The sequence below is a fragment of the Nymphalis io genome, chromosome 17 (genome assembly GCF_905147045.1).
Source record: "Nymphalis io chromosome 17, ilAglIoxx1.1, whole genome shotgun sequence".
NCBI classification, from domain to species: Eukaryota; Metazoa; Arthropoda; class Insecta; order Lepidoptera; family Nymphalidae; genus Nymphalis; species Nymphalis io.
The window spans coordinates 7,642,244-7,657,849 of NC_065904.1; the positions used below are offsets into that span (position 1 = coordinate 7,642,244).

General features: G+C 31.6%; 1 protein-coding gene across 2 annotated transcripts in view; it reads left to right on the plus strand.

The window, feature by feature from the left end:
* LOC126774824 (semaphorin-1A) overlaps nucleotides 1-15,606 on the plus strand; it is a 360,413-nt gene that overhangs the window by 326,473 nt on the left and 18,334 nt on the right. For both annotated transcript variants that reach the window (XM_050496449.1, XM_050496450.1), the window contains exon 4: nucleotides 10,785-10,893. In XM_050496449.1, the coding sequence (XP_050352406.1) occupies nucleotides 10,785-10,893 (109 nt within the window). The remainder of the gene's footprint in view (nucleotides 1-10,784; nucleotides 10,894-15,606) is intronic.

The window sequence follows — 15,606 nt, forward strand, 5'->3', positions numbered from 1 at the left end:
TTGTGGCCCAAACAAATAAAGTAGTTTAGAGGAAAATAGATCTCTAACTTATTAAGTGTGCGGACGCCACTTTCTCCCAGTTGTTACGGACCTTTGTTTTATGTTACCCGTGATAATATTCCTATAAATCTAGTTCAGCACTTTTGAACATATGAAACTTTGTTTTAACAGCTATTGAGATATAAAATCTTAAATTTCAATATATAAAAACGTTACTTCATAACACACATACACACACACATAACTACAGTTAAATAAATGTATTTTGTTATTAACATATAGCGAGAGCTTAAAAACTTATTTCTCTCTTTCTCTCATCATAGATTTGACATTTGAAGAAAGAAGAAACAGTATTGTTTAACTAGTCATTCATAATACTTCTAACGCCATCTATGATATAAATTAATTATTAAAGTAACTTAGTTATCCTTAAAACAAAAGCATACCATTCAAAAAATATTTAGAATAATTTGGTTTCACAATTTGATTTTTTAAATAGAAAAGCGCCTAGTTAGAAAAAAATACACAAATATATGCACTACATAATCATAATTTGCTTTATATTAATTAATTTATACCACGATAGAGTACTCGAATAGAAAATGGCGGCGCTTTTTGCCTCTCGCTCAGATAATATTGCCGTCTGTGGTCACACGTGTCTGTATAGACAACAAAAATATATTAAGCAATTATTTGTTTTAACCTGAGGGAATTTTACTAAATTTTATTTTGCTACGGATGAACAATAAATCACTGGCCTGGAACGGGTTACTCGTTTCAAACCAAATGTTCTTGTAAATATTTAAATTTAAAATACTTTTAACACGCAATAGAGACGAGAAAAACATCTTTCTTTTTCTGAATTCAATGAAAGTTAACTTAATTCGAGTAGTAATAATAGCAATTGAGTTAAAGTCACATTTATCAATGTAAAAGCCTATCTTAAGCATAAATAGCCGAGTTGACATTGGTTAGAACAAGTGAATCTTTTTTTTTTATCCAAGGGCGGAAAGCGCGCTAGCACGGTTGCCGCCTCGTAGGATATCGTGCGATATCCCCGTACTATGCGGATGGCCACTCTCCGCTGCGAACTTTGGATCTTTGTCCTGCAGCGGCGGACGCCCGATAGTCTGTGAGACCAAACGGGTGCCCCGTAGAGGGCCATCGATCGCACAACACCGGCATAGAGACGCCGAACTTCCTCCCTCGGTCCCCCGAGATTAGGCAGCAGTCTGTGCATGGCACCCGCTACCTTCTCGATGCGGGGGTGCTCGAAGTGCTCCTTGAAGCCCCAGTGACCATCCAGTGTGAGGCCCAGGTATTTCATGTACCTGGCCACCTGGACGTATGAGTCACCAACGCGGAAAGTGAATCTTAATCCAAGAGTGCGGGGTCAAAACCGGGCGAACACCATCGTGTTTTGACGTGCTTAGACATATATTCTTCAAATAGTCAAAAAACTCATTTAGATGAGTAATGTTTACAATTTAATCCAAATATAATCAATAAATATCGTTATATGTATAATGATAATAAAATGGTAAGCAACACGTTAGTAGCAGGTGTGTACATATTATGTTCTTAAAATTATTATTATATTAAATAGGTATTTTAAACATATTGTGCTAATTTTAATTTAAATATTTGCATTGCGTATTGCTTTATTTGTGTTTAAAATTATCTTGCACTCAACAGTGAAGGCAAAACATCGTAAGGAAACCTGCACATATTTAAAGATCCTGCTACATATTATGTGTCCACCAACGCGTTGGGCAGCGTGGTGAAATAAGTTCTAATCCTTCTCCTCAAGAGGACAGTTGTCTTATGTGTACTACTAAATAATTTTAGACACTTATTAAAATAAGCCTTTTAGAAATGAAATTGTTTGTTAATATGGATGGCGCTTTAATTGCTTACTAGTGTTCATAATTAATGGTCGATATAATCATTATTCAAAATGTGAAGAAAACGTATATAAATTTGCATCTTTCGAACATTTTTTTCTACTATTATTTTTATTTTTTATTAATAACACTTAAGCGTTCTAATCAATAACTACCGTTAAAAAATAAAGAGAATCGGTGGACAAAGACAGACGACAAAATAGTATACTGACTAATATAATACTTTGTCTTGGCCTACTTATATATATTTCAGAAACGAAACAATTAATAACGTTGGTTTTTTATGTAATTAATATGATTAGGGTGTTAATTAAAAGATCTACGATCTAAATTAACAATTATAATAAAGAATATTTTTGACAATGGTAACTTCGTTTCGGCTTACGTTAAACTGATCCGTATTCCATTTAAAGCTTTTTCATTTTAGTTATACCGAGTCACGCGAGTTTCGGCTGATGTCATGCGAGGTCATACTTACATAATACCGTAATTGCATAATCACAGACTTACCCGCGAGTGCCATTAACATAATTTTAATAAAAAAGCTAAGATTTTAATATAACATAACGCACCTATGTATCTTTATCTATTTTTATATTATTAATAAGCCGAGGTGGCCTAGTGGTTAGAACGCGTGAATATTAACCGATGATCGTGTGTTAAAACCCGGGCAAGCACCGATGAATTTTCATGTGCTTCATTTGTGTTTATAATCCATATCGTGCTTGACGGTAAAGGAAAACGTCGTGAAGAAGCCTGCCACATGTATATTCCACCAACCCGCATTGGAGCAACGTGGTGGAATAAGCTCCAAATCTTCTCCTCAAAAGGGAGAGGAGGCCTTAGCCCAGCAGTGGAAAATTAACAGGCTGTTACTGTACTGTATATTATTTAATGGTAATTTCTTACAGTGTTGATGACAGTAGTATATAATAAATAAGTTTTATTTCTATTATGAATAAAAAAAATCGCGTAGATGAAAAAAATAATGATATCTATATTTCTGTGTGTAATTTATACTAAATAAAAGTGCCAACATGATGGTATAAATGTATGTAAGTATATAGAATAGACAGTAAGGTATGTATTATATATTGCAAATGGAGGGGTTGATTCCAGATAAGGGACTTGGGGTAAATCTTACGATTTACTTTCGATCAAAAGCAATCTAGGCCTTAATTTTGTTATATATGTAAATATAAGCTTCAACCCGTGGTTTCGCCCGTGTGTGAAGGGGGGGGGGTGAAGATTAAGCTACCCTATTTTCTTGACAATGTATGCGCAAAAAATTAATGATATTTGGTTGCGTAACAGAGAGACTCACTTTCTCATTAATGTTATAAGAAATAATGTTTTATAAGAATGTATATTATAATAATTATGGAAATCCTTATCTCGGTGCTTATGAGCACTTTGATTACGTGTAAGAGGCTGTTCCAATTTTGCCCCCTTGGACTATTATTATACCCACAAAGCACAAGGAGACATTTAGTTGTTGGGGAAGATGCTAGTTTAAAAAATTAAGACTTATATAGATTACTAGGTGGTAGGGTTATGTGCAAGCCCGGCTGGATAGGTCACCATCCACATATCAGATATTCTAACGATAAACAGTAATACTGAATAATACAGCAACAACGCTGCATTCTGGTTTGAAGGGTTAGTGATCCAGTGTAACTACAGGCACAAGTGACATAAAATGTTAGTTGCCAAAGTTGGTGGCGCATTAGCGATGTATGGAATGGTTAATATTTCTTACATCGCCAATGTCTATGGGCGGTTGTAACCACTTAACATCAGGTCCGACTAACTATATGATAAAAAAAGAAAAATAAAATAAATCAAAGCAAGAACTACGATTTATAATATATTTCGATATTTCCCTTCAACTTTCAAAACCAGATTAATGTTTCTTCTACTTTTATATGACTCCTCAACAAAAATCCTACCATCAATTTATATTCCAACAACCCTTCTCATTGTAGTGTCATAAATCAACGCAATGTCAGAGTGACAACAATAGCGTGCCACTTGGTATTTGGTAGGATTTTAATTAAATCGCAAAGAATTTGTATTGTTTGAACATATACCGAAATTTTCTTTTACTTAACATAAAATAAGATATACTTTGTAAGGATATTTCGAATTATATCTGATGACGTAATACAAACATATATTGAATGTGTTTATACAGTAAAATAATCAATGACTCAATAAAGTCATTATATTCAGGGAAAAATATTCTAATAAGAAACTAAGACTAATATCTGTGCCCACACTACACTACAGCTAGCCCCCCAACTATAGTTTTGGGCACAATGATATCCAACCGATGTCATTTTCTTTCTAAAATGCACACACTAAATACTTTAATTAATATTTTAATGAATATTTGTACTAATCAAGTAATCAATTTAATCAATATTCAAAAAATAGCTGTTATATCGAGACATATAATTGACATTTTTTATGTGTTTTACTTATATATATATATATATATTATCATCAGGAATATCCCTTAACCCTATGTAATATATACGAAAAATCATCTTTTCAAACGTTAACGTTTCTCGGGTTATTTTATATAAAAAAATATATACTTATATGAATAACAAATTTAGTCTAGACGAAAAAAATAGGACAAGCAATTGCCGGAGTTGATACGCGAACTTTAACTATATTACTCATAGCATTCAAATTATACAAGCCCCAAAATAGCATAATACCGTAAGCTGGTTGTCAACATTTCATGAGTGAGATAAGAAGTGATTTCTCACAATTGCATTGCTGGTTAAAATCAAGTATGTAAAAGTTTACCTAAAATACTATATATAATATATTATATATAAGCAATAATTCTGGTGCATTAAACAATTGTGTATGGTAAACACATGTATATGCACATAGCATTACGCATGTACTATTGACACGCAAACATTGAATTTTTGCACAAGTCAATCTGAAACGTTATTTGGTATTCGTTTCAGTTCGTTAGGTAAATAAAACGCTGAGTGAATGCTTCAGTCAAGTTTTATTTTTCCATCCCGACCAATTTTAAAACACAAATTTTGTTAATATTTCATTCGTATTTGACAGATATCAAACTAAAACTCCGGATATTAATGTTATTGTTTGAAATAAACAACAAACAGTGCACTTATTCACTTCCGTATTTATTTTAACATTTAGTTCGAAATCATTGTAAATATTTTTACACAAATTGTAAATGTTTTTCGGAACAAATATCATGTATAAATAAAATTCGAATCGATTCGAGTAAATAAAGTTTACATTGTTGTAGGAATTTAATAGGGATGAATAGAAGTTTCTTCGCGTCAATATAATTCTAAAAGAAGTCATAAATCGCGGGAATGAGTGATAAATGTTGCTTAGAAACAATTGCAATAAATCTCTGCAGCATGTGAAGTGCTATCTCGGCCGGTTGAGCGCCAGAACTTTTCCAATATTGACGCCGCCGCCATGTAAAAACGTTCACAAGATGGCTGCCGTATATCAAGCACTAGCATCTCACGTATGCCCATTTGACAGTCAAATGCTGATGACAAACATCGAAAACTTGCGCTTATAACTCCGACGTGACACCTCGATGAAGTTGACATCACTTCAAAGAACGTAAAAGCATATGGTGTATGTGATAACTTTAAACGTTAATTATATAGTTAAAACAAAATTCAAAGAAGCTTTTTTTTGTATCTAGCAAATTCTACGTATCTATAATAATTTTAAGTGTTCAAAAATGGATCATCAAACACATTTTTTTTTTCCAAGAATTAAAAAATCATATTTTAAAGCTAAAGCTACTCCCGAACTTAATTTGATCAACTAGGTATTAAATGAAATCAAAATCCAATAAATATATCATCAACGAATACTCGAACTTTCGAAGAACATTTCTGTAGTATTTTATATCTTGCGAAAAAAAACAAACCGCTCAGTTCAAAGGTATCGGTGCGCCAAATCAAATCGGACGCAGTGAATTCCAGCGGAAAGTAAACACCTCCAGATATATAATATAGTACACGTGCCCGAATGTCGTATTGATATTGTTCTAAACTGAACGTCGTAAAGTTTTCCAATATCGAAACAGTGTCGAGTGCATGCAAACAAATTGCATCAGCTGGAATTCGCCGGTTAGCGCTGAAATTCATATTCCTAGACCGTCTCCGTTCAAACAAGTACAATTCGGAAGAAAATATATAAATCAGTCTAAAAGTAATTTATAAAACTAGACGATATATTTCAAGACATTAAAATATGGACTTCTTTCCAACTTTATTCTCCTAAAGCGAAGTCCTATCTTTTATACACTCGAATTTTCCTAAAAGCGTTCATACCATTTTATTACTGATAAACTATTGGGGAAAATATTAACCTAATATTTTCTGACGATGACACTAAAAAATTACGCTTCATATATATATTTATAATGTTTGAATTGAATATAAAATTATTACGAGATATTTGAAAATTGCAAATGTTTCTATACAGCGTTATTAAAGAACACAGATTACAGAATAATAAAATTTAAACAATGACAAATATCTAGACAATAATATTTAAAATGGTCCGAAAATAAACAAGAGATTAATTTATAAATACCTCTGTTTTACTGACTCCCGTCGAGAATTAGCCGAAATGAATAGCCTCAGATTAGACATTCGCTTTTTACCGTATTGTACCCGGGGGTGGTGGAGCTGCGGTAGTTTTGTACTGATTACAAATGAAAACATCAGATCGAAGGGGGATTTTTGTTGTTAAGATAAAGTCATATTGTTAGCCGGCTACGCTAATAATTTATTCTACCGACGACAATACTGTATCTCCCTCCCTTGTTTTACTGCTGTGTGCATTTTATACGCTAGTAATCCCTTAAGGCCGATATATCCTTTTCAGAAAATTTTAACACGAGGCACGGACATAGCGTGACGACGTGAGCTAATTAATTTAGTTTGTTATTCGCTTTATTTGTCATACTCTAAAACTGATTTCATTTAAAACAAACGCTTGGCATTTATTAATATTAGTTAAGTGATTATTATTGTTTGTTTATTTTAAACAATGCTACTATAAAAACTGATACAATTTACTTTCTTTTTTTTATGTAATAATATAATTTATAAAAATTTTTATAAAAAAATTAATTTTGTAATATAAATGAAGGATTCATGGGTATTTTTAAAACATTAAAGTGGAAATTTTGTATTGAAAACGCGTAGCTCCAAAACTTACGTTGATATTGCAAACGTTTTGGTATAATTCTAAAACTAATGAAATGTTTTAATTATATAGCCACAAGTGTCACTACCTAATAAACCAAATACATGGTATCGGCCGACACGCGCAAATACGAGCTGTGGAATTAACCAATAATATTATTTAATATGTAAATCTCGTTTTAAAAGCCCCATCGTGTTTGATGTTTCGATTTCGATTCGATCATTGGGTCCGTGCCAGTCATGTTTATTGATGAGACAGACTGATTGGCAGATGCGAATTCATATGAGAAAATCATTTTTATAACAAAAACGGGCAACGTATTGAATTTTAACATTTTCATCCATTTACCATATTGTGTTAACTTTATCTCCTTCTCGTATAAGTTATAAAAATTTCAACTAGCATTGTTTCAATACGACATTCTCCTTTTCATGCCCAAAAAAGTTAAAATTAAATACTCGCGAAGAATTCTTAAGACTACATTTGAAAAGTTTTAACGTAGTAATCAAAATATTTGAAGAACATTCATCAAATGACGTTGAAAGACTTTTTTTACCCCCAAAATATCTAGTAATATAATAATGTTTTATTAAAGCAATAAAAGCACACGAATAAGTCCCAATGGAGACGCGAAAGTAATTGTAACTTGAATCATCAATCAGAGAACTGTGACTAGAGAAATGTTTTAGCAACAAAAAACATGAGCGAATACCGAATAATAGATGGCGCTGATTCAAACGGACCAAGATGGCCGCGGGCTTTTGGCGGGAATCACTGATGCGAATAATTGATAGAGGACAGCCTTTGTGTAGTTTCTTGAACAAGCCCTGCTGTTCTAAATATAACATAATTTATAAATTGTTACAGTCTGGAATATATATGGGAGAAAATTATGAAATAACATAATGCTCAGCATAGAGATTATATTATGAATATTACCTATATATAAGACATTTTCTTTTATCATTGATTGCTTATAAATTAACTCTATATTCCAGCTTTCTAGACTCAGTAGTATAGACTGTGCATAAAAAGTGAGTTAAGACAAACGTTTTCATAAGTATAAATAATATATTTGAGAAATCACTGTTATAATACAAAAATATTTACTTGGTCAAATTAACATAAATCCCGCAATCTTTATTATTGAATAGCATAAATATTGTTATTATTTTTGCCTTATTCCAAAGCTTTTGACAAAGGAGACGCAATGATCTATTGTTTGCATTACTACATAACACATGTCTTAACGAAAGAAGCGAAATTATTAAATTTGATCGACGTTGATCTTCTGAAATCTTGTTACGGTACTTCTCTTCATGTAATGGGATTATTAGCTATTGTCAGTATACGAGTAAATTGATTGGCTCATCCCAGTTCGTTAAGGAAACAAAAAACAGTTTGCGCATAAAATATAGATAGGGTCCGAAGCCCACAAATTTACTCCCCCATATTCTTGCCAAATTACAGGCACTTTGCTTCTTTTATAGTGTGCCCTCGCTGAAAGTTATGGATTATTCCAATGTACTATGTAAGCCATGAACGCAACTACATATCAAAATCAAGCAAGTGCAAGAATGAGCAAGAATCATCGTTCGACAAAATATTTTAAGGTTAAATTGCTCTTGAAAAAAAAAATTATGTCATCTAATATTAATAAATTAAATGAAGAAGTAGAATTTAAAATTATTACTTAATATTTTGAAATATCTTCTATATTTCAATAATTTAAGTAATACGTTTCATTTAAAACGAATTAAGCTTTATTATAAAATAATTAGTAACTTATTATGGAAAATTCTCGTCATTAAAGACTCTTTAATTATTATTAGAAATTACTTAAAACGACATTGTTCACGGAAAAATCTTTTTAGTTTTTTGGAAAAGCATTGTATGTAGGGTTAGCATGACAAATAGCTTATGCGGAATCAATTGTATTTAATAAAATATTAACAATATAATTTATTTGTGGGAATAGAGCAACTGAGTTCCTGTCGGCACAATTTACATTTCCAACCGATGGGAACTTTAAAATTAATTTAACCTTCTAAAATGACAATTCAAAAGTTCTTGTAAGTCTTCTTAAATAAAATATTGTTTAATTTGATTTTTAAATTTTAGTATCATATAGAATAATATTCATTTTGGAAATCAAAGTGTATGCAGATACATATCGAACGATATAACCTCAAAAATAGTAAGAGTTTAAATAATTTGATAACAATAGTTTTACACCGGTTTTATAGTTAGCTAATTCGTTCAGGCACTAGTACAAGTTTATTCCATTACAATGCATAGAAGTACATTATGTAGAAGTAGAGGAACATTATGTATATAATTAAATGCAACATACGGATGGACCATCAGAGACCACAAGCTCCAAGCAACTTACCCAAAAACTTTTCAAATTATAACCGCAACTTCAAAACAATAGTAGTCCGTAATAGCCCGTGAATGCTGCTGAGCCCACTGCTGGGCTAAAGGCCTCCTCTCCCTTTTTGAGGAGAAGTTTTGCAGCTTATTCCACCACGCTGCTCCAGTTCGGGTTGATGGAACAATAGTAAACAATGTACCAATGAGTATAATATTCATCCATCAGTAATTATTGGAGCAGTGTGATGGAATAAGCTGCAAACCTGCTACACTTTCTATTAGTCTGACACTTATGTCCCTTGTGCCTGTAATTACTCTGGCTCCCTTCAGACACAAATAAATATTGATGATTGGCGGTGGAATAATCGACAAGTACTATATCGGAATGGCTAGAACAGAGCTCTAACGGCAATTTGTTTATTTTGAAATTGTGTTTTTTTAATCGTTGTTTCTTACCCGTGTCTCAAAAATGATATTTTTACTTTAAATAAGGTCTATATTGTACTCAATCATTCAAAAATTCCACTGTAAAGTAACTTAAAAAAAGATTAGAACATAGAACTGAGAAAATGTTATGACGAAGAAAATAAACAGTCAATTATCAAAACATTATACGAAATTGTTTGTAAATTTTAATTTAAAAGGATTAGCTTCATAATACATAACAATAAAACAATCAAACATCGATTGTAACTTGTGAATCGACGCCGAGTTGAACCGCGGTATCAATTCAAATTTAAGACACGCCCAACTTTGTCTGTTGAATCTCAAAAACATTATGTAGGTAAGTCACACCGGCCATCTAGCGTGTTATAATTGCTAAAGTTCACTGTAATTTCTTTATGAAATTTCGTCCCAAATATCTTAATTAAGGGGTGCGACTTTCGCAATTACGTTACAACGCAGACATGCTCTCGAAATTTAATGAATTATAAACTTGCCAGAATCTTACCACATAACTTAATCATTCGGTATTCTTAATTTTAAACTAACAAAACCGAAAAATATACCAACCAAAAATATAAGAAGTCAGTATTCTGTAAGAACAAACTCGAAACTCGCCGCATTAAACGGTCGTAAAATATCAAAAGTGATATGTGACATTGACCATTATAAGTATAAAATTTCAAGAACACACTCATCAAAATAGTATATACTCAAAAGTAGGTAATAACATTTCATGGGTGAGTAATAAAGTGAGCTCTTACAGATCGTGTACTGTAATGTTTTCTGTTAAATTAACTAACTTTTTGTATTTCTTTGTTACAGAAATGTCGTCTACAATCTCAGTTTGACAGATTTGACAGAACAGAGAAGACTCGTGTGGTATTCATCTGAAAATGACGTACAAATGTGTGTCGTCAAAGGAAAAGATGAGGTGAGTAATAAAATATCATCAAATGAAATTGATAAGTGGAATCGTAATATTAAAATGGTCCTAACGAAGAGAGATCGTCATGTTTTTCGAGAGCTGAGTGCATTACTTTAATGTTACTCCGCGGAATCCACGGCTATCAAAACAAAGTATAACAAAAATAATAGAAAATTTTGTGATAGTTAGCATTTTAGAGTAAGAATTATTTTAGATGTTATTATATATGTTGATATAGACATACATGTATATAGTAAAGTAAATATATCAAATTTGCAACAGCCGAGCGAAATAATAAAAAAAAACAATACCATAACAGCCTGTAAATGTCCCATTGCTGGGCTTAAAGGCCTCCTCTCCCTTTTTTGAGGAGAAGGTTTGGCACTTATTTCACCACGCTGCTCCAGTGCGGGTTGGTGGAATACACATGTGGCAGAATTTCAGTGAAATTAGACACCACGATCATCGGTCAAGATTCACGCTGGCCATCTCGGCAAAAAAAAACAAATACTCGAAGAATGCCTTGGATACAAAAATCTTATAAGCAAAAACGATTATAAGGCTCTGGCTACCAATGTCTATTAAACCTACCTAAATTCTTCCAACGGAGCCCTAAATAATAAACTAGAATAATGGGTATAATATATTAACATTTTAATAATAACTCACTTAAACGCTTACAATAAATTATGTAAAAATCGCTTCACGCACACATGCTTAAACAATTACAAACTACACCCACACGTAAGGTAAACCATCCAGATATTTTAATACAATAGAACAATAACTTTACCTTATTCAATACCACTGTTACCTTGGAGGGTAATTGAATTCGGCTAGCACTAGCATATGAAATGGGGCCATACTCTGCGAACATCTACCGAATACCGGCAAATTAAAATGCCAATCGAGCGGAAATTCGTTCGCTGTACGTTTGAATACCTGAACATTTTATTTCAGGTAAGGTTATTATGTGGTCTGGAATTTATACAATACGTAAGTTTCAACGAAATAGTTTTACACAAAAACCCTCATTGAACAAAAAATATGTAGTTTATTTTATTTTACATTTGAATGTAGTTAAAAAAAAAAAGTTTATGCCTACAAATTAAGTTAAATACAGTTGCTGGGTCGTATATGTTCCTTGTCGACGTCTCACGTTCATCTGCAAGTAGATTAGGCTGTTGGTGGCTCGTTCGGATATTCATGCCTCAGTTGCGACTCGTCAGTTGCCAGACGTGCTTCGTCTGGAGACGTTTCCAAACCGAATTTAATTTAAATGCATTCTGTATTTAAAATAAACTCTAAACTTTAGAATAAACGAATGCAAATTTCTAATCTTTAATAAATTTAAAAATAAGGAATACTAGTTCAAAAGAATTGATTTTAAAAGATTTTTATCGTAATAATTGTTTTATCATCGAATCATTGAAAGAATTAAAAAGAAACATTATGAATATTCATACTCAGTATATATTTAGTAAAATATACAATGAGTTGCCTTATTTGAAGATTGCTAAAAAGCGTTAATATTAAATTATATTTAAAGATATAACATGAAACGTAACGGTTTTACCTATAAGTGTTATGTAGGTAAGCAATTAACCAATGCTGTCTTCTTATTTCGAATTTTAAATCACTGATGGCGGAAAGAGAGAGAAAACGCTAAACAACGTTTGTAATTAAGGCCGTAAATACTTTGTTTAAAAAATCTAGTTCAACATTATTTATGAACTACAAGATTATATATGTAAAAACTTAGAATAAAATTTCTAACAAAGCTTCCGAATAACACGCCGCGCCGTCGTAATATATTCCAGCACTAAATATTTTATTGCCAAATGAGAATCTTTAAAAAATGCATTACATTTAGTGACTTACCCATTTATTGCAAATACTCACGTAAGTATTATACCTTGACAAAAAAAAATACTCAAAAGAATAATGATTTATTAAAATAATAAAAATGATAAGGCGTATGCAAGTTACTAGACTTGACAGAAGTGGAACTTTGTATCAAAAGCTTTAATAAAAATATTTCTCAATTAAAGTCTGTAATTGATATAAACGAAAAAACACCCATAAAACAAATTCGTGAAATTCACTGTTCGTGTCATATAAAAAATACAATAAGTTAACCACAGTTCCAGAAGCTATCCATGGTGTATGAAACGCCATAAATCGCATCCAATGTAGGCATTAACAACGTAATGTGAATTTGCGGATGCGTTTAATGGCGGTCCAATGTTTGCGAAACGGCTGACACTTGAGTGTGAAATTCGATACGCTCGACTCCAAACTAGTTACAGAATACATAAAAAACGCTTGTGTATTTTCTTTTCAAGAGTTCAATGCTAATTAAATGTCGCTAATGTATATGTATGTGCATATGTATATAAACTTCTATTTATACATAAGGGTAGTTAATACCTATTCTCAAACAAAAATATAATATGGCTAAATAACTTATTTCATGTAAAATATGTTATCATGTATATGATTAGCTATGTAACTCAATAGATGCTAATGTAAATACTAAGTTTCATGCCGGTTCTTTTTTTGATAGAATAAACATTCCGGATTGGTTGTTACTTTAAATTTTATCTTGTAAAAGCAAGTACAAACATACCTAAATTTTCGAAATAATACCATTTAAGTAAAAAAAGTAGAATTACAATCCATCCACTAACCTACAAAATAATCTTTTCGATTTTGGTATTGATAATGTTTTCAGTTGATTGAATTAAAAACGCGATCTTTGTCAAACTTTTCATATAGCTATATTTAAAAGTTACTTTAATATTAAGAATCAATGAAACGTAATATAACATTGAACAATATCATTTCAAAGCCATTGACTTACCCAAATATATAGACTAATATAAAAGCCATTGTTCGCTGCCATCCGTCCTTCGAAAACCAGCCTAATCTCTATTATCTTAATATACGGTGCATGTCTTCATTGTCAGGATTATTGCTTCACAGGTGTCGGGCTTGACATGATAATCTCCATAAGGCTCGGTGTAATTTAATATGCAGATAAAGTTATATTAGCAATACAGTAATATAAATAATTACAATACATATATCATCGTCATATCATTATTCATAATTAAATTATTCCTGGTTTTCACAGGTTCTTCTTTATTATGTCCTAAAAAGGATTAAAGATAAACTTAAATCTTACTTATATACCTACAGCCACGCCGGATTTCCGACTTTGAAAATTCAATACATTCTACCTAGAACACTGTATTCGTTTCTATAATAAGATTATGGAATCTTATTTTTAACTTTGCTTCTTAATAAATTTCAATCTCATGTCAAAAATCATTGATATTACTCAACACAAGATTATATAAATTCTAAAAAGCGTGGATTTAGTATTTGTTGCCTGTTCTATATGTTTTGTTTCTTGCCTGTTCTTCGCGATATAATCTGATCTGTAACATGACGAAAGTCTGCTTGAATGAAAGACAATATTTTGATTCGATTTGAATCCAAAAATACACATTATTCAAGTAGTCTTATAAGAACTTTTAAGTAACAAACATATGGAATCACTACCGCTACAATTATTTTACATTTATAACACGAGTCTGATGTAAATATATGTTTTTCTTAAAAATTAAATCATGATTGATGATAAAGAATAACTACTGAGCTTCAAATACGTTCGTCTCGTTAGAATTTCGGATCGGAAACTGGTTGTTGCATTAAATTTATCTTCTAAAATGTCGACCCAAAAGTTCTCGTAAGAGACTATTTGAATTCATATATAATAAAATTATTTTAAAATTTAATAAATGTCGATTTATTATTACTATATAAATAAAAATAAGTATCGATAAATAGATTAATGACAAAAGGAACACCTGTTTTCATTTTAGTATTAGTTCATATCGTTGATGCTCAATACGTGTCTACTGTGAGATCCAATCAGACGCCGAGTCACTGTGCTCGAATAGAATTACAGACGGACAGCTAGAGGTGTATGGCAATGCAAATGTAATCATATCCACGTTCATTGCATGCGATCAGACGGAATACGGGGAGACAAGATGAGTTGAACTTCATCAAAGATCGGTATAAGGTCGACTACTAACACTGCCGAGACACAATCTATATCTATTTTTAACATGTTTGTATTACTTAACAAACAATATATTATCTATATATCTATTTTTACTAATAAATGAGGAGCGGTTCTTTTGTCATGCATAATTAAAAAAAATACTACTAAATCAATATACATAAAACGTACCAGACTAATCGTTAAGATGTTGACGTTTTGAAGAAGGTTTTAATGTATAATATTACTTTTATCTGCGCTGCCTAGCTTCACTTGCTTTTCATTTCGTGTAGCGACATGACAATCCTGAATTTCATGTTCTTGTACAGTTATAACTTTAGAGTTGACTTTGTTGATGATACTTTGTTCCAAGGAATAAATCAGTTAAATGGATAAATAATTGTCTTAATAAAAATTTACTTTTTATTTTAAACAAAACAATGAGTAAATTCGATTAGTAAAACATAAACAATGAAATGATTAAACAAATTGGATTCCTTACATATTGGCTTTCAGATGTTTAAACGAATTTACATTGACAAAACCCAACCCTATTCAATTAATTGAAAAACAAGGCATTCACAAAAAATACAGAACATCACATGGAAACGGTAAAGGAATTCAATTTTAAATACATTCACGAATTG